At 45.6% G+C, this 19,593-nt stretch overlaps 1 protein-coding gene across 1 annotated transcript; it reads left to right on the top strand.

The window, feature by feature from the left end:
- The first annotated feature begins 443 nt into the window (after positions 1–443).
- LOC101844799 (translation initiation factor IF-2-like) lies at positions 444–3,391 on the top strand. The gene is made up of 3 exons (XM_005088521.2): positions 444–1,139; positions 1,481–1,609; positions 1,771–3,391. The coding sequence occupies exons 1-3, from the start codon at positions 562–564 to the stop codon at positions 1,913–1,915; spliced, it is 852 nt and encodes a 283-aa protein (XP_005088578.2). The 5' UTR covers positions 444–561; the 3' UTR covers positions 1,916–3,391.
- The last annotated feature ends 16,202 nt before the right edge of the window (positions 3,392–19,593 follow it).

The following is a 19,593-nucleotide window of genomic DNA, read 5'->3' as shown; positions in this document are numbered from 1 at the left end:
CTGAATTGTGTATGATGATGTTGTGGGTACAGGAGGAACCATTTGGGCGGGGCAGTTGGGCGGAACCATCATAGCAGGGTCCTAACAAGTCAGGGTGTTCGGGACACTGATCAGTCAGCTTGCACAGGATCTCTGAATACCCAGGTAGCACCACCCATCCACTCGTGCTGCTGGGCTGAGCTTCCCGAAGCCTCAGGCTTGTTGGGTCAGTGCCACTCATGGGCAGGGCAGCTTGGAGGAAATCTATATTGGAGGGCCCCATTAGTACAAGTTCCCTGGGAATGAACTGTTGAGAGAGCTGTAGGTTTTGGGTTCTCAGAGACATCCTCCTCCCCACCCCACGCCCCTCCGCGAGTCTGCACAGACAGCTAATTTACTGGAAACCAATCCTCGCGAGATCTTGTTTGCACATGCGCAGTGGTCCTCACGTGCTATTCCCTGTATAAACCCCCGCTGCACTTGGCACAAGGACTTCCTTTTGTTCTCCGAGTGTGAGCAGTAAGGTTGTGTTAGTGGCGGGGGGAGGGGGGTTGGGTTGCTGAGAGGAAAGTCAGAGTAGTCATGCAGGACCCTGATGAGGGCCTAGATGGGAGAGCAGTGACTGAAGGAGGTGACAAGAATGGGCAGCAGAGTCCTCAAGCTCCCGAAACCCAGGCTAGCTCTCCAAGTTCGGCAACCGAAGGTGACCGTGGCAACTTCCCTCAGAGTGGCCCACAAGATTCCAGTAGCCCGGCTGCCCCTGGTAGCCCGGCTGCCCCTGGTAGCCCGGCTGCCCCTGGTAGCCCGGCTGCCCCTGGTAGCCCGGCTGCCCCTGGTAGCCCGGCTGCCCCTGGTAGCCCGGCTGCCCCTGGTAGCCCGGCTGCCCCTGGTAGCCCGGCTGCCCCTGGTAGCCCGGCTGCCCCTGGTAGCCCGGCTGCCCCTGGTAGCCCGGCTGCCCCTGGTAGCCCGGCTGCCCCTGGTAGCCCGGCTGCCCCTGGTAGCCCGGCTGCCCCTGGTAGCCCGGCTGCTCCAGGCAGTCCTGTAGGGTCCGGTGCAGCCGCTGAAGAGGCAGCTGTGGTTCCCCACAGCGAGCAGCCACCACTTGTCCCTGGACCCAGCGGAGATACGGCATCAACAACTGGAAATCGACTCCTGGAGTTGTATCCTTTTCTAAGAGACAGACCCTTGGCAGGGGCTACTGGAACATAGGGAGGCTAAAACTTCCATGGAAGGCTTTGGGGGCACGGTGCACAGCTAATTAGGAAATGGCCAGATGGCTGTAGTGTGGCCAGTCCAGTGCAGCGGTTGGCATCCTGGCAGGACAAGGAGACTCCTTGCCTTAGAGGGTTGAAGGGTATACAAGAAGACCTGAATCTCTGGAGAGGTGGGAGGTGACTAGGTTCGGGTGGCAGGAGGGCTCATTGCCAGACAGGCCTAGGAAATGTATCCAGGTAAAGGGAAACTAAGTAGTGGATGGTGCCTTAACCTTATCTCCCCACAGCTCTGTAACAGTGCCTTTCAGGTCTGCAGTGGAGGCAGACATGGCCCGCAGGTCCCTGGTCTCCAATGCCCGTCGCCAGCAAGTGATGGTTCAGCAGGAGTTCACTGTGAATGACAGTATCCTGTCTGTGTCAGTATCCCAAAAGTCTGGAGTAGGGGTGGACTCAGGATTGGGAGGCAGAGTGCACTCTAGAGCTCCCTAATATAGACACGGGTGGATTTAATGTAAGCAGGACCTGAACAGATCCCTCGTCATTTCCCTGACGGTGTCTCTCCTTCTCTCAATTTTAGTAGGTGGACTACTGAAGACCCTGTGCTCTTCCGCATTTCCATCAACACTTTTCTTGACCAGCTGTCCCTGGTGATGAGAAACATCCAGCGCCTGGAGTTTGTGGCTGTTGTCAAACGAGGCCGAGGAAGAAGTCGTGAATCCTAACATGTTACTGGATACAAGAAAAGTCAGAGGCGTTTTCATGTTTTGAACAATTGCTATTTTGCCCTTAAAATTTCAGTGTTTCAATACTCTGTGTCATGTATTAGTCTCATGGTTGGATTGTTTCCCAGTGGCTGAAGGAATGAGCGTTTACATGTTACAGACAAAATAAAAATTAGCAAATATTTTTTCATCTGACTTTACTTTTGACTATGGCAAAAACTGCCAGGTTTTCTCATCTGTGTGCTTCTGTGGAGAAGTTCTGTAATTTAAATGTCTGAGTAGTCCAAAGTAATTTAAGACAATTTAGGAAATGGAAGGAAAATGAAATTACTTGCGTATAGTCGTACAACAAAAATTATTGACAATGTTTTTGAAGTGCAGGTGTTTGTATATGTACATGTTGATATTGTGAGGGTCACCTGTGTGCACATGCATGTGTCTGTGTATGTACACATATGAATGTTCTGTATATGGAGCCCGGGTGCCGACCAGGGATGCCTATTCTTGGGGGCCTGGATACCTTGTGGTTTTCTTTTCTTTTCTTTCTTTCAATATGGCCTCACAGTGATTAAGAAATTCCAATTTGGCTAGACCGACTGGGCAGTAGGCTATGGGGATCTGCCTGTCTTCATATGCCTAGAACTGGCATGACAATGTATTGCCTCCCCCTCCAGATTTTATGTCAGTACTTGAACTGAATACACATCTTCATACTTAAGCAGCAAGAACTTGACCAAACTTAATCATCTCCCTAGATCCAGCACATTTTTGAAGTAAGAAAATTTGGAACTCCTGTTGTAGCTCAATCCTTGGGTGCTTGCATAGCATGCTAGAAGTCCTGGGTCACAAGTAATATGAAAAATAAGAGTATATTTTAGCAATATACTTTTCTTTATATATTATATGCATGAATGCAGCTATAATATACTATATCTTTTACAAGGTATATTTCTTTTAAATACCATCTTTTCCATTTTCTAAAACTGCATTTAAATAACACGTAGTACTTTAGTGCTTTCCAAGGTAATTTCCCCATAATAACGAAATCTATGCATGAATACTTCTTTTCCTGTACTACATTTTAAGAGGGACACTTATTAAGTTAATTATCCATTTATTTTTTAAACTCCTGTATCTGTAGTATACAGATGTTCTCCTAAATGTACCTTCCCACAAAATAATAGTTGCATATGCTCATCACCGCTAGAGTGTCCACCTGCCAAAATTTACAATGGGCATCACGTGAGATCCTAAGAACATAGAAACAGCAGAGTGGGATATGTGTGGCTCCTGGACTTCCTTTCCGATTAGTGTAGAGCGGCACTGAGGTAATTGATTGTGCTTGTGAAGTAGTGCCTAGCTGTGTACAAACAGCTTGCATGCAAGAATCTTGCTAAACTCACTCATTAATTCTTGTGACTGTTTTGTAGGCCCCATCAGATATGTATGTGGGAATGTCAATAAAGACAGTTTCATTCCGTCCTAATCTGATACTGTTCCCTGATTGTTTTCTTTCTTCACTCTGTCTTGGATGCTCCTGGTCCTCCTCTCTGTCCTTGGTATGTTGCGGGGTGGGGGGGTGGGGGCGTCAGGCCCCTCCCAGAGCCCAGGCTACTACCTCCCGAGAGATGAGGTTTCATATGCAGGTGAACGGGCACAGACGCAGGCACCTGGCTCGGTTGGATTGGGCAGTTACCTATGGAGTGGTTCCATTTGTACAAGTTCCCAGGGCAAGGGCTGTGTGAGGGGGAAGTGGCCTATTGGCCTTCAGAGAGGTGCCTTGCTCCCCAAGGCCTAGGGGAGTGAAGGCTCAGCTGGAACCAACCTTTGCAAGATCCTGCCTGCACAAGCACAGTGGGATTCACATAAGCACAGTATATAAAGGTGTGGAGCTGGGTCTGTTCACCTCAGTCATTCAAGAGAGGGTGAGTGGTGTGGTCCTGTTGGAGGTGGATGCTGAGTGGAAAACCAGAGTCTTTGTGAAGGACCCCTGTATGAACACAGATGGGAGACGAGACGGCAGAAGAAGGTGAGCATAGATGTAGGTGGGCATCAAGCTCCTGATGTCCCGGCTAGCTCACAGAGTACTGCATCTGAGGGTGGCCGTGGAAGTTCACTCATGTGAGTGGCCCAGAAAATGCTGGTATCCAGGGTTCTCTAGGTAGGCTCAGCATAGGGAGCACTGTAGGGTCAGGAGTGGCAGCTGCCAATCTCCAGATACCAAATGTTCCTGGCCCCAGTGGAGATGCTCCAACAATAACTGTTAGTCGACTCCTGGGGTTGTACCCTTCCATAGGAGACCCTTTTCAAGGGCTACAGGAGCATAGGAAGGCTAAACCAGACATTTGCGACAGTGCCTGTCAGAGAGTCGTGTGAGAGTATAATAAACCTCAACATTTGGTCTTCCGGGGGAGGGGTGGTGGTGGTGGTGACACTTTTAATGCAGTGGAGGAAATATGCTCTATGCAGAAAATGATGCTGGGACACTTGTATAAACTTCAGTGCTTACCCAATCCCATTTCTCAAACCAATACAAGTGGGACTCCTCAATATGGATTTCCCCTAAGTTGCCCCACCCACACGTGTTAATGATTCTGAGGACCACAGAAAGCCTTCGCATTGCATTATTCATGGGTGGTATAACCCAAGTGTTCAGAGCACCTGTGCAAGCAGTGCTTGTCTGTCTTGGACACTCTAAGACGTTAAGAATCTTACAGATGGTTCCTCTCAGCTTCTCCACCTAAACTGTCCCTTTGGACTGAGATCACCCTCTGAGACAAGGAAGCCCCACATTCTTCACCAGGCAGGCATCACCTAATGGCATTAGTCAATGTGGCTTAATGAGAAGGCCCACTGAAGTCCTGGATTACTAACTGCGTGTTCCACAGTCCTTCTGGGCTTATAGGAACCATCTGTCTCGGCAATGGCTTCTACTTAGGAGTCCAGCAGAGGGGCCTGCCGTTTTGCAGGAAATATATTGAAGAGGTGTATTTTCACACATGCCCAGAGAAGTCCCATATGCTTTGAAAGTCAGAGCTTTGTGTTAGCTCAGTCACTGAGTAGCCGCTGCCACAGAGGACTCAGCTCCCTTCCCCAGAAACCCCTGGCTTCCCTGTGCTCCTTCCCCTGCCCTGCCTCCCCTCTCCTCCTCTCCCCTGCCCACCTTCTGGCCTTCTGCCATCCATAGGACATTTCCAGAAAGGAAAAGGAATCCTACTGTATGCCTGATACCTAGAATCCCCCTTTCCACTCCCTTTGCTGATCCAAGAAAGGGTCATGATCTGCTTCCTGCTGACACTGAGGATTCTACCCATATAAGAATTTAACAGAGAAATGGCAGGAAGGCTGTTACTACTGCTACTGTCTGAGGAATCGCTGATGATTTCTGTGAAAAGAACCCAGTGAAGGTGTTTAGGAAGAAATTTTCCTGCAACAGTAGTACCATTCAGCATCCAGAATATGGGACACAACTCAGCTACAAGGTGATGATTACAAAAGCGCATGCCAGTTCTGATAGAGGTTGGACAGGCTAAGGACGATCAGCTGAAAATTCAGTGGTTCCCCGAAGCTTAAGTGAGGATTTCCTTACAATGAGTAGAATTTCCATCTTATCCCTTGTCACCATTCTCAAAACCTCACAGCTTGTGTGATACAACCATTTGGGGGTACCTTTTAACATAATTTTTATTGATCCTTTGTGAATTTCACATCATGCACCCCAATCCTGCTAACCTCCCAGTCCCTCCATATCGGCCCCTCACCCCTGCAGCATGCCCCCTCAAAAAAAAAGAACGCCCAAAATTAATGAAAAAATAAAACAAACAAACAAAACGTCACTCCTCCTCCATCTTTCCAACACTTCTTCATTCGTCCTGGTGGCATCGGGAGCTGCAGTGTGTCATGCAGTATACCCTTTTGTCCAATCAGCCCCACCCGTAAGATGTTCATTGCAACGAGTCATTGGTTTGGTTTAAGGCCTCTGGTACCACCAGCATCGCTGGACCCTCACCGAAACTCCTCTTGGATATCCTGCTGTTGTCTGAGTGATGGAGATCCTGTGGTTATCGTTCCGCAGGACCAGTCCCTTCACTCACTCCAGCAGGTCACAGATGGGGTAGATGTTAGGGTGAGCCAACCCAAGGCCCAAGATGAGGGTCTGGGTGGTAGCTGAGCTGGTCGTCTCTGTCCCTGGGACCGCTCCCCCCGCCCCGCTCAGGCGAGGGTCAGGGGCAGAAACAGCAATCCTGGCCAGCTCTCCCAAGCCTGTGATGAGGGGTGGGGCCTTCTCTCCCGAGGGCGGGGGCGGGGGGTGGGGTGGGGAGGCTCTCCCATGGTGGGTGGGGCCAATTCTCCAGCTGCAGAGTCCAGTGAGGGGCAGGGCCAGTTATCCCAGGGCCAGTGAGGGGCGGGGCTGGCTCAGTACAGCTCTTGGGTTTCTTTTTTTTAAACATATTTTTATTTTTAAATTTACATTTAAATTATCATAAAGGGCTTTAAGAGCCCCTGTTTTAATAGAAAGAGAAGGGCGAAACCATTGCACCTCTCCCAAAAATATCTGCCAATCATGAAGCGTTTTTAAATTTGAACAATCGATCTGGAATCTTTGTGGCCGGAGGCCAGTTTGTTGAATTTGATGACCCAAATAAGTATAAAGGGGTCTCTTTTGGATCTTTTCAGGAGCCAAAATAAATCCGCGGGCCTCCAGAAGCTCCTGTAGCTCTGCAAAGGCTATGTAACATTGTCTTTCTTCGGCCACGGCCAAAAGAATATCATCCATGTAGTGGATAATGTAAAGATCAGGAAACTTACGTCTGAGGGGATCTAAACAGGCAGCTACATAAATCTGGCATATAGTTGGACTATTAGCCATCCCTTGGGGGAGCACCACCCATTGGAAGCGAAGGGCAGGCTCCCTAAAGTTAATCGCAGGAAGGCTAAATGCAAACCGAGGACTATCTTGAGAATGCAAGGGAATAGAAAAGAAGCAATCCTTCAAATCAATGACAATCAAATGCCAGTCTTTAGGAATGGCCACAGGCACGGGCAAGCCAGGCTGCAGAGCCCCCATAGGCTGCATGGTCGCATTCACGGCCCTCAAGTCTTGTAGTAACCTCCATTTCCCTGAAGAATTTTTTATTACAAATATAGGGGTATTCCAAGGGGACGTGGAAGGAACCAAATGACCTGCCTCCAATTGTTCTTGAACTAGCTGGTGAGCCGCCCTTAGTTTCTCTGCTGGTAAGGGCCACTGTTCCACCCATACCGGATCATCTGATAGCCATGTGATGGGTATGGGGGCTGGCGGCGCAACAGTGACCCTCATCAAAAATGGCCAAAACCCTTCCTATCCCCCGGAGCCCTGGTCTCCAAAGGGAGGGATGCCACTGGGCAAACCTCTCCCTGTTCTAGTTTACCTAGTTCCCTCCCCGGGCTCCAGCCCTTCCCTTGCGTCATCTGGGGGCCCCTGCTTTTGGACTTGGGTGCCTGGATGGTGAGGACCACTCCCATTTCTTGCATGAGGTCCCGTCCCCAGAGGTTAATAGGGAGGCCAGGCAAAACATATGGCTGGAAAAGCCCTGTGTGGCCCTCAGAGTCTTGCCACTTTAGGATTCTGAGGCTTTTTTGGGGCACAGCCTGTCCTATTCCCTGGAGGGTCACTGTCCCTTCCTCTTTCGGCCAGGCAGGGGGCCAGAATTTATCTGACAGGACAGAAAAATCTTCCCCAGAATCTAAGACACCCCTAAAGGACTTGCCTTCTATCTTTAATGTAAGCTGGGGGCAGTTCTCCATAGTGGCTACCCAAAATGCTGCTGGGCCGGTACTTCCAAAACCTTGGTTGCCCCTTTTCTCTTTAATTTTTTGAGCCTCACAAGGAGCTGTAGGGAGGAGGAGTAACTGAGCAATCCATTCTCCTGATGGGATGGCAACAACCCCACTGCCCACTGATGTCATTATTTTAATCTCCCCCTCACTATCCTGGTCTATAACACTGGGGTGTACCTGGATGCCTCGAAGAATAGTACTGGACCGTCCCAAGAATAGTCCAACCATGCCTGGGGGCAATGGCCCATGCACCCCAGTAGGGAGGGCCTGGATCCCCATTTCTGGTGTTAGGATTGCCTGGGCAGAGGGACCGAGGTCCAATCCTGCACTCCCTGAGGTGGCTCTCAGGAGGTCTGAGATATGAAGGGGTTGCTCTGGGGGAGAAAATGAATCCTGCCACTGCCTGGAGCAGGGGTCATTGCCCCGTACACATTGGTTTTGGGGCCCTGGGGCGGGGCCCTCCTCCCGTTTCCCTGGTTATTATTAGCAGGATGGAAATTTCCCTCCCGGTCAGTTTTAGAGTAGCAGTCATTGGCCCAGTGATATCCCCTTCGGTAACGGGAGCATAAACCAGGTCTCTTGAGACCTGTAGTACTATTTTGAGGGCACTCTCTACGGAAGTGTCCCTCCCTACCGCAGCTGAAACATATTTTTCTCCCTCCCAGAGTAGGTCTTTCTTTCCCCACTTGGGGCCAAATAGCAGCAGCTAACACTTGGCCCTGGATGAAGTTCCCATCAATGTTCCTACAGATCCGGATATAGTCATTTAGACTTTTATTGTGATAGGGGCGAAGGGCTTCCTTACAATATTTATTTGCATTTTCAAATGCCATCTGCTTGATGACTGGCATTGCAGGCCCAATGCCCCCAAATATTCTTTCTGCTACCTGACTAAGGCGGTCTACGAAGTCTTGAAAAGGTTCGGAGGGTTCTTGAAGGACTTTGGACAGATGATCCCCTCCTTCCTTGGAAGGCAATGCTTTCCAAGCCCCTTGGGCCACTGCTGCCACTTGGGCATAGACTGCGATGTCATATTGCATTTGTTGCTGAATGGTGGCGTATTGACCACTCCCAGTAAGCATCTCCACATTTCTCTGGGGCTGTCCAGCCTGTGCATTTCTTTGGGCTGTCTGGCTGCATCTTTCCTGAAACTCCCCCCTCCAAATCAAATAATCTCCCCCAGATAGAGTCGCTTGGCAAAGCTGCTGCCAATCACTAGGTGTCAAGTTAAGAGACACAAAAGATTCCATTAAGGAAAGTGTAAAGGGAGCCTGTGCTCCATAATTTAGAGTTGCCTCTTTCAGTTGTTTCATATCTTTGAAACTTAAAGGGTCATGGCACCGAATGACCTGTCCAGAATTGTTCAGGTCTGGAACTTCCATTACTGGGGCCACCACCGGGCAGCATTGGACCCCTCCTCTTTGTCTTCCCTCCAGGTCCGAGAAGGACTGGGTTATATCATAGGAGGAGTCCCTTTTTTCAGAGTATGGAGAAGGGTTTCTCTCCCTGTCCTGTCTTTTCTTAATTTGAGTCCTTTTAGTTCTTTTTTAAGGGCCGCAATCTCAGCAAGTAACCATTCCTTCCCTGACTCTGACAAGTCTGAGTCTGAGCTACTTCCATTTTCTAGGTCTGACAGAGAAGGATATAACTGATTCTGACCGGAGTCCTTCTGTTTGGGTCGAGCTCAGAGATCTCTACCCTTTTTTTTTTGTTGTTGTTACTAAGAGACCCCCCCCTCATCCTCACTAACAATGGAGCCTCTAGTTTCAGTCAGGGTCTCTTCAGATGATTCATCATCACTCTCTGCCCCTGAACTCAAGGAGGCTTGAGTCTCAGTCTCTTGTAACTCTAAAAAAGCCTCTTTTGTGTCCTGAACTACCTGGCGGTGACGAACCTTATCTGTCAAAAGTGCTCCCCTCACTAATCTCCATAAGGAGAATGTCGTAGGGGGCAAGGACTCAGATCACTCTTTTCGTAAAAGTCTATGAAGATCACGGCGAACCTCCTCCCAATCTGGGATATTTAAGCTTTCCCCAGTAATGAACCATGGACTGGCTCGTTCGATGGATTTTAGAAAGCTTTCTAGGGTTTTAGACTTGACTGCAGTCCCATGTCCTTTGAGTAACTTTTTAAATTGATACTGTAATGATTCTAGCTTCCCGGAACTATTCCCCATAGTTTCTTAACCCTGTCTACTTACCTCGCTTTCACGATCTCGGTGGGACCGCCATTTGTTACGTCAGCTGCGCAGCCTGTGTCCGAGAACGTGCGCGGAGGGTGTCGGGAATTGACAACACAGAGACTCGTTCAACGATGAAAGGAAACTTTAAGCAGGCCCCAAAAACGTTCAAGAAAACTTCCTAAGAAAGGCTCCCTCCAGAGAAGCTACTGCTCTCTCCTCTACCCTGGCTGGTTCTGTTCTGACACCAAAAACTGATCTGGGCGTGTCAGAAGAGGCAGTTAGTCTTTGGACAAGGTCGAGGTCAGGGCGGTTTTCGTGGGCAGGCCTTTCCCAGGAACTTATTGCCCCGGGCATTGTATTGTTTTTAGTAAACATGTTTTTAGTAAACATTGTCTTACAGCTTCCTACTCCCAGGCCGAAGGGGAAGTGTGTCTCTGCTCAAGATCTGGTGTCCCCACAATTTAAATTATATAAAGGTTGCTTCACAAGTCAATCCCAGTCCTCCCTTTCCCTCCTCCCACGCCCTCCCACCAATTCCACCCAATACCGCCTCATTTCCCCAGGGAGGGTGAGGCCCTCCATGGGGGTGTCCATAGGATGTCATTTCATCCAGGGCAGGGCCTAGACCCTCCCCCAAGAGTCCAAGGTGAGAGAGCATCTCTCATTGTGGGATGGGTACCCAAAGTCCATATGTATGCCAGGGATAAATACTGATATACTATTCAAGGCCCGATAGATACCCTAGGCCTCCTCACTGACACCCACATACAGGGGGTCTGGGTCAGTCCCATGCTGGATTCCCAGACAACAGTCTGGGATTCAAGAACTATCCCTTGGTCAGGTCAACTGGTTATTTTTTATTAAATTTTTTTAAGTTTAAATTTAGATTAGAAACATGGTTGGTTCACAAGTCAGTTCCAGGTCCCTCTCCCTTTCCCTGCCCTCCTCCCGTGCCCTCCCCCCAACTCCCCCATTATCCTCTCATTTCCTCAGGGAGGGTAAGGCCCTCCATGGGGGTGTCCATAGGATGTCATTTCATCCAGGGCAGGGCCTAGACCCTTCCCCAAGAGTTCAGGGTGAGAGTGCACCTCACATTGTTGCATGGGAGTCCAAAGTCCATGTGTATTCTCGGGATGAATACTGAACTACTGCCCAAGGCTCAATAGATTACCTAGGCCTCCTCACTGACACCCATATTCAGGGGGTCTTGATCAATCCCATGTTGGATTCCCAGGCATCAGGCTGGTATTCAAGAGTTAACCCTTGTCAGGTCAGCTGTTTCTGGGGTTAAACCAGCCCAGTCTTAACTCCTTTGGTCATCAGTCCTCCCTCTCTGTTACTGGCTTTCTTGAGTTCAGCTCAGTACTTAACCAAGGGAGTCTGCCTCTTCTTCCATCAGCCACTGAATGAAGTTTCTGTTTCCCAGACTCTCTGGCCATGGGTTTGTAGGATGGCACTCCCCAGATCTATGTCTAAAATCAATATATGAGAGAGTACATGCCATGTTTCTCTTTTTGTGACTGTGTTACCTCACTCAGAATGGTTTCGTCTAGTGTCATGCATTTGCCTGCAAATCTCAGGATTCCATTGTTGTTTTCTGCTGAATAGTACTCTATTGTGTAAATGTACCACATTTTCTCTATCCACTCTTCGGTTGAGGGACTTCTAGGTTGCTTCCAAGTTCTGGCTATTAAATATAATGCTGCTATGAACATAGTGGAACAGACATCCTTGTTGCATGAATGGGCATCTTTTGGATATATGCCTAAGAGTGGAGTTGCTGGGTCTTGTGGTAAGTTTATTCCCATTTTTCTGAGGAATCTCCATACTGATTTCCAAAGTGGCTGAACCAGTTGGCACTCCCACCAGCAATGGAAGAATGTTCACCTTTTACCACATCCTCTCCAGCATAAATTGTCATTGGTGTTTTTGATTTTAGCCATTCTGACAGGAGTGAGATGGTATCTCAGAGTTGTTTTGATTTGCATTTCCCAGATGGCTAAGGATATTGAGCACTTTCTCAAGAGACTCTCAGCCATTTTAGACTCCTCTATTGAAAATTCTCTATTTAGTTCTGCAGCCCAGTTTTTAATTGGATTCTTTGATGTTTTGGAGATTGCTTCTTGAGTTCTTTGTAAATTTTGGAGATCAACCCTCTGTTAGATGTGGGGTTAGTGAATATTTTTCCCCTTCTGTGGGCTGCCTTTTTGTCTTGCTGACTGTGTCCTTTGCCTTACAGAAGCTTCTCAGTTTCAGGAGGTCCCATTTATTAATTGTTGATCTCACTGTCTGTGCTACTGGTGTTATGTTCAGGAAGGGGTCTCCTGTACCAATTCATTCAAGGGTACCACCCACTTTCTCTTTTAAGAGGTTTAATGTGGCTAGATTTATGTTGAGGTCTTTGATCCATTTGGATTTAAGTTTTGTACATGGCAATAAACATGGATCAATCCGCAGTCTTCCACATGCCAGCCTCCAGTTATGCCAGCACCATTTGTTGAAGATGCTTTCTTTATTCCATTGCATATTTTTAGCTTCTTTGTCAAAGTTCAGATGTTCATACGTGTGTGGGTTAATATCAGGGATTTCAATTCGATTCCATTGGTCTACCTGTCTGTTTTTGTGCCAATACCAAGCAGTTTTCAGGACTATAGCTCTGTAATAGAGCTTGATGTCAGGGATGGTGATGCCTCCAGACGTTGCCTTGTTGAACAGGGTTGTTTTGGCTATCCTGGGTCTTTTGTTTTTTCCATACAAAATTGATAATTGTTCTTTCAAGGTCTGTGAATAATTGTTCTGGGATTTCAATGGGGAATGCATTGAATCTGTAGATTGCTTTTGGCAGGATTGCCATTTTTACTACATTCATCCTACCTATCCAAGAGCATGGGAGATTTTCCATTTTCTGAGGGCTTCTTTAATTTCTTTCTTTAAAGATTCAAAGTTCTTGCGATACAGGTCTTTCACTTGTTTGGTTAGCATTACCCACAAGTTATTTAATGTTGTTTGTGGCAATTATAAAGGGTGATGTTTCTCTGATTTCTTTCTCAGCCCATTTATCATCTGTATATAGTAGGGCTACTGATTTTCTTGAGTTGATCTTGTAGCCTGCCACTTTGCTGAAGGTGTTAATAAGCTGTAAGAGTTCCCTGGTAGAGGTCTTTGGGTCATTTATGTAAACTATCATATCATCTGCAAACAGTGAAAGTTTGGCCTCTTCCTTCCCAATTTGTATCCCCTTGATCCTCTTTTTTTGTGGTATGGCAATGGCTAAAACTTCAGGTACAATGTTGAAAAGGTATGGAGAGAGTAGACAGCCTTGTTTTGTTCCTGATTTTAGAGGAATTGCATTGAGTTTCTGTCCATTTAGTTTGATGTTGGCTGTTGGTTTACTGTATATAGCTTTTATTATGTTTACCTATGTTCCTGTTATCCCAGACCTCTCCAAGACCTTTATCATGAAGGGGTGTTGAATTTTGTCAAAGGCTTTTTCAGCATCTAGTGAGATGATCATGTGATTTTTGTTTTTCAGCTTGTTTATATAGTGGATTACTTTGATGGATTTTTGTATGTTGAACCATCCCTGCATCCCTGGGATGAAACATACTTGATCGTGGTGAATGATTGTTTTGATGTGTTCTTGGATCCGATTTGCCAATATTTTATTGAGTATTTTTGCATCAATGATCATGAGGGATATTGGTCTGAAGTTCTCTTTCTTAGTTGGGTCTTTGTGTGGCTTGGGTATCAAGGTTATTGAATCCTCATAAAAAGAGTTTGGCAAAGACCCTTCTGCTTCTATTGCGTGGAATGCTTTGAGAAGAATTGGTATAAGATGTTCCTTGAATTTCTGGTTGAATTCTGCACTGAGGCCATCTGAACCTGGGCTTTTTTTAGTTAGGAGACTTTCGATGACGGCTTCTAATTCCATAGGGGTTATAGGTCTATTTAAATTGCTTATCTGTTCTTGATTTAATTTTGGCAAGTGATAGCTATCCAGGAAGTCAACCATTTCCTTTAAATTTTCGAATTTTGTGGAGTACAGGTTTTCAAAGTATGACCTGATGATTCTCTGAATTTCCTCAGAGTCCGTTGTTATGTCCCCCTTTCCATTTCTTTTTTTTTATCATTCTTTATTTTAATTTTAAATAGCTTGTTTTACATGTCAATCCCAGTTCCTTCTCCCTCCCCTCCTCCCGCACTCCCCTTCCCCCCTCCCTCCCACCCTATTGCCAAATCCTTCCACATAGGGGATATCTAGAGTCTGTCATTTTACTCTTGGTAGGGTCCATGCACTCCCCTAAGAGTCCAGGCTGAGAGAGCATCTCTCTTTGTGCTATAGGCACACGAAGACAGTTTGTATACCAGGGATAGACACTGATCCACAGCTCAGGGCCCCATAGGTTGCCCAGGCCTTCTCACTGACACTCACATTCGGGGGGGTCTGGATCAGTCCCATGCTGGCCTCCCCACTGTCAGTCTGGGGTCCAAGAGCACTCCCCTGTTCAGATCAGCTGTCTCTGCTGGTTTTGCCAGCCCATTCTTTGCATTTGCTCATCACTCCTCTCTCTCTATCACTGGGTTCCTTGGATTCAGTTCATTGATTAATTGTGTGTTTGCCTCTGCTTCCATCAGTCACAGGATGAAGGCTCCCGGATGGTTATAGACATCAAGTTCATTATCAGGGATGGGCATTTGAGGTGGTCCCTCCACTATTGCTTAGCTTGCCAATTGGTGTTATCCCTTTAGATCACTCGAGGTCACTCTGGTGCCTGATCTGTCTTCGAACCTACGATTCCCTCTTCCCCCTATTCTACCCCCACCCCCTCAACTTCCTGTTGCCCCATGACCAACTCCCTTCCTCTTCACCCCCTCTCTTCTTCCCAGCTCCCACTGCCCCCCCACCCCTCGCCGAGTTCCCCATCCATTCAGAGGATCTTGTCTCCATCCTCTTCTCTTGGCTACTATGCATATATGCATATCTTTTAGGTTCTTTCCTGTTTCCCAGACTCTCTATCTGTGGAAGTGCAGACTGGCACTATCCTGATCCATGTCTAACATCCATATATGAGTGAGTACATACTATGTTTGTCTTTTTGCGACTGGGTTACCTCACTCAGGATGCTATCCAGTGCTATAGCTTCCAGTGCTATCCATTTCCCTGCGAATTTCAAGATTCCATTGTTTTTTTCTGCTGAGTAATACTCCATTGTGTAAATGTACCACATTTTCTCTATCCACTCTTCAGTTGAGGGGCATCTAGGTTGCTTCCAGGTTCTGGCTATTACAAACAATGCTGCTATGAACATAGTGGAGTCGATGCACTTGTTGTATGAACCTACCTCATTTGGATAAATGCCTAAGAGTGGAATTGCTGGGTATAGTGGTAGATTAATTCCCATTTTCCTGAGGAATCTCCATACTGACTTCCAAAGAGGCTGTATGAGTCGGCACTCCCACCAGCAGTGGAGGAGTGTCCCTCTCTCTCCATATCCTCTCCAGCATAAATTGTCTTCGGTGTTTTTGATTCTAGCCATTCTGACAGGAGTAAGATGGTATCTCAGAGTTGTTTTGATTTGCATTTCCCTGATGGCTAAGGATGTTGAGCACTTTCTTAATTGTCTCTTGGCCATTTTAGCCTCCTCTACTGAGATCTCTATTTAGCTCTGTACCCCACCTTTCAAGTGGATCCTTTGGTGTTTTGGAGACTTGTTTCTTGAGTTTTTTGTAAATTTTGGAGATTAGCCCTCTGTCAGATGTAGGGTTAGTGAATATCTTTTCCCATTCTGTGGCCTGCCTTTTTGTCTTTTTGACTGTGTCCTTTGCCTTACAGAAGCTTTTTAGTTTCAGAAGGTCCCATTTGTTAATTGTCGATCTCAGTGCCTGTGCCACTAGTGTTATGTTTAGGAAGTGGTCTCCTGTACCAACTCGTTGAAGAGTATCTCCCAACTTCTCTTCTAAAAGTTTCAGTGTGGCTGGATTTATGTTGAGATCTTTGATCCATTTGGACTTAAGTTTTGTACAAGGCGATAAACATGGATCTATCTGCAGTCTTCTGCATACCAGTACCCAGTTATGCCAGCACCATTTGTTGAAGATGCTTTCTTTTTTCCATTGTACAGTTGTAGCTTCTTTGTCAAAAATCAAGTGTTCATAGGTGTGTGGGTTAAAATTAGGGCTTTCAATTCGGTTCCATTGGTCTACCTGCCTATTTTTGTGCCAATACCAAGCTGTTTTCAGGACTATAGCTCTATAATAGAGCTTGAAGTCAGGGATGGTGATGCCTCCTGAAGTTCCTTTATTGTATAGGGATGTTTTGGCTATCCTGGGCCTTTTGTTTTTCCATATAAAGTTGATTAATGTTCTTTCCAGGTCTGTGAAGAATTGTGATGGAATTTTGATAGGGATTGCATTGAATCTATAGACTGCTTTTGGCAAGATTGCCATTTTTATTATGTTGATCCTACCAATCCAAGAGCATGGGAGATCTTTCCATTTTCTGGTATCTTCTTTGATTTCTTTCTTTAAAGACACAAATTTCTTGATATACAGGTCTTTAATTTCCTTGGTTAACATTATCCCCAGATATTTGATGCTGGACTCGCTGGGGTTGGGCCCCCCTTTCCATTTCTGATTTTGTCAATTTGCATGTTCACTCTCTGCTGTTTGGTAAGTTTGGACAAAGGTTTGTCTGTCTTGTTGATTTTCTCAAAGAACCAAATCTTCGTTGCATTGATTCTTTGTATTGTTTTCCTAGTTTCCACTTCATTGATTTCAGCCCTCAATTTGATTATTTCCTGGCATCTACCCCTCCTGGGGGAGTTTGCTTCTTCATGTTCTAGAGCTTTAAGCTGTGCTGTTAATTCTCTAGTATAACTATTCTCCGGTTTCTTCATGTGGGCACTTAGTGCTATGAACTTCCCCCGTAGCACTGCTTTCAAAGTGTCCCATAGGTTTGGGTATGTTGTGTCTTCATTCTCATTGAATTCGAGGAAGTCTTTAATTTCTTCTTTGACCCAGGAATGGTGCAGTTGTGCATTATTCAATATCCATGAGTTTGTAGATTTTCTGCAATTTGTGTGTGTTGTTGTTGAATTCTAATTTTAAAGCATGGTGGTCTGATAAGATGCATTGAGTTATTCCAATTTTTTGATGCTGCTGAGGTTGGATATGTTGCCAAGTATGTGGTCGATTTTTGAGACGGTTCCATGTGGTGCTGAGAAGAAGGTATATTCTCTTTTATGTGGATAAAATGTTCTATAGATGTCTGTTAATCCCAGTTGGGTCATTACTTCTATTAGACCCTTTGCTTCTTTGTTGAGTTTCTGTCTGGTATTCCTGTCTAGTGGTGAGAGTAGCGTGTTGAAATCTCCCACTATAAGTGTGTGGGGCTTTATATGTGATTTAAGTTTCAGTAATGTTTCTTTTACGAATGTGGATGCCTTTGTATTTGGGGCATAGATGTTGAGAATGGATACTTCATCTTGGTGGATTTCGCCTGTGATTTGTATATAATGACCTCCTTCATCTCTTTTGATTGATTTTATTTTAAAGTCTAATTTGTTAGATATTAGGATTGCTAACCCCACCTGTTTCTTGGGTTCATTTGATTGGAAAATCTTTTCCAAACCTTTAACTCTGAGGTAATGTCTGTCTTTGAGGGTGAGGTGTGTTTCTTGTATGCAGCAGAATGAAGGGTTCTGTCCTCGAATCCATTCTGCTAGCCTGTGTCTTTTTATGGGTGAGTTAAGGCCATTAATGTTGAGGGATATTAATGACCATTGATTGCTCATTCTTCTTCGATTTGCAATGGTTGTTGGTGGTGGAATTATGTGTGGAATTTCACCCCTTTGTTCTTTTGGCTGTTGGTAGAGAGGGATTCTCTAATGTCTATGTTTTTCTGGTTGTAGTTGGGTTGGCGTTTTCCTTCCAAAACTTTCTGTAGGGCTGGGTTAGTGGATACATATTGCTTGAATCTAGTTTTGTCATGGAATATCTTGTTTTCTCCATCTAAAGTGATTGAGAGCTTTGCCGGGTATAGTAGTCTGGGCTGGCATCCATGGTCTCTTAGTGTTGGTATAATATCTATCCAGGACCTTCTGGCTTTCAGAGTTTCCATGGAGAAGTCAGGTGTAATTCTGATAGGTCTGCCTTTAAATGTTACTTGACCTTTTTCCTTAGCTGCTCTTAATATTCTTTCTTTATTCTGTATATTTGGGGTCTTGATTATTATGTGGCGAGGGGACTTTTTTGTGATCCACTCTATTTGGTGTTCTGTAAGCTTCTTGTGCCTTCATTGGCATGTCTTTCTTAAGGTTGGGAAAGTTTTCTTCTATGATTTTGTTGAATATGTTTTCTGCCCCTTTGAGTTGGTTTTCTTCTTCTTCTTCTATACCTATTATTCTTAGGTTTGTTCTTTTCATGGTGTCCCATATTTCCTGGATGTTTTGTGTTAAGGATTTGTTGGACTTAAGGTTTTCTTTGGTTAATGAATCCATTTCTCCTAGTGTATCTTCAACACCTGAGATTCTTCAATCTCTTGTATTCTGTTGGTAATGCTTGCATCGGTATTACCTGCCTGTTTTCCCAGCTTTTCTATTTCCTGCCTTTCTTCATATTGTGTTTTTTTATTGTCTCTATTTCAGTTTTCAACCCTTGCAGTGTTTGCATTGCTTCTTGCAATTTTCAGTTTATCTTTTCGTCCATTTGTTGCCTTTTATGAATTTTTTGTTTTGTTCTTTCTTCCATTTCTTGCATTTTTTGGTTTGCTTTTTCTTCCATTTCTTGCATTTTTTGCTTTGTTTCTTCTTCCATTTCCTGCCTTTTATGGTTTGTTTCTTTTTTCATTTCTTTCATTTTTTGCTTTGTTTTTTCTTCCATTTCTTGCATTTTTGCTTCGTTTCTTCTTCCATTTCCTGCCTTTTTTGGTATGTTTCTTCTTCCATTTCTTTCATTTTTTGATTTGTTTCTTCTTCCATTTCTTGCATTTTTTGGTTTGCTTTTTCTTCCATTTCTTGCATTTTTTGCTTTGTTTCTTCTTCCATTTCCTGCCTTTTATGGTTTGTTTCTTTTTTCATTTCTTTCATTTTTTGCTTTGTTTTTTCTTCCATTTCTTGCATTTTTGCTTCGTTTCTTCTTCCGTTTCCTGCCTTTTTTGGTATGTTTCTTCTTCCATTTCTTTCATTTTTTGATTTGTTTTTTCTTCCATGTCTTGCATTTTTTGGTTTGTTTTTTCTTTCACGACTGAAAATGAACCTGATGAGCAGAAACCCCATGTTATATCACAGGAGTCGGGAAATGAGAGAGGGGCTGGGGCTATGAGCCACCCCAACCCCAGGAGGATATAGGCTCAAGAGCTCTAGGAATTCCTTCCTCTAGCAGGCAACAGAGATACCTTGACAAAATGATGGGGCAGCCTAGACAAATAGCAGGGGACATGAGTGGTGTGGAAGGGCAGGACAGCCAGGGCCAGGGTGAGGAACCCCACTTGCCACTAACTAGAAATAATTCCAACAAGCAAAAACAAGCTCCACCTAGGTCAGTGACTACTATATCCAAGGCTAATGGAGAGTACCAGAGAAAGGAATGGGGAGCTAGTATAGCCAGATTACAGGGTGAACCAGAGTCCAGTTGGGATACAAGTGATTCAGAGGATGAAAACGGTGAGGGGAGC

The sequence above is a fragment of the Mesocricetus auratus genome, unplaced genomic scaffold (assembly GCF_017639785.1).
Source record: "Mesocricetus auratus isolate SY011 unplaced genomic scaffold, BCM_Maur_2.0 contig_5359_pilon_obj, whole genome shotgun sequence".
Lineage (NCBI taxonomy): Eukaryota > Metazoa > Chordata > Mammalia > Rodentia > Cricetidae > Mesocricetus > Mesocricetus auratus.
This window is presented reverse-complemented; position numbering and strand designations above follow the sequence as displayed.

What these genes read in the sequence shown, in the direction of transcription:
- LOC101844799 (XM_005088521.2), top strand. Translation starts at nt 562, where the DNA reads ATGCAGGACCCTGATGAGGGCCTAGATGGGAGAGCAGTGACTGAAGGA. An exon ending in GGAAATCGACTCCTGGAGTT is followed by an intron (nt 1,140 to 1,480) that starts GTATCCTTTTCT and finishes ATCTCCCCACAG; the next exon opens with CTCTGTAACAGTGCCTTTCA. An exon ending in AATGACAGTATCCTGTCTGT is followed by an intron (nt 1,610 to 1,770) that starts GTCAGTATCCCA and finishes TCTCAATTTTAG; the next exon opens with TAGGTGGACTACTGAAGACC.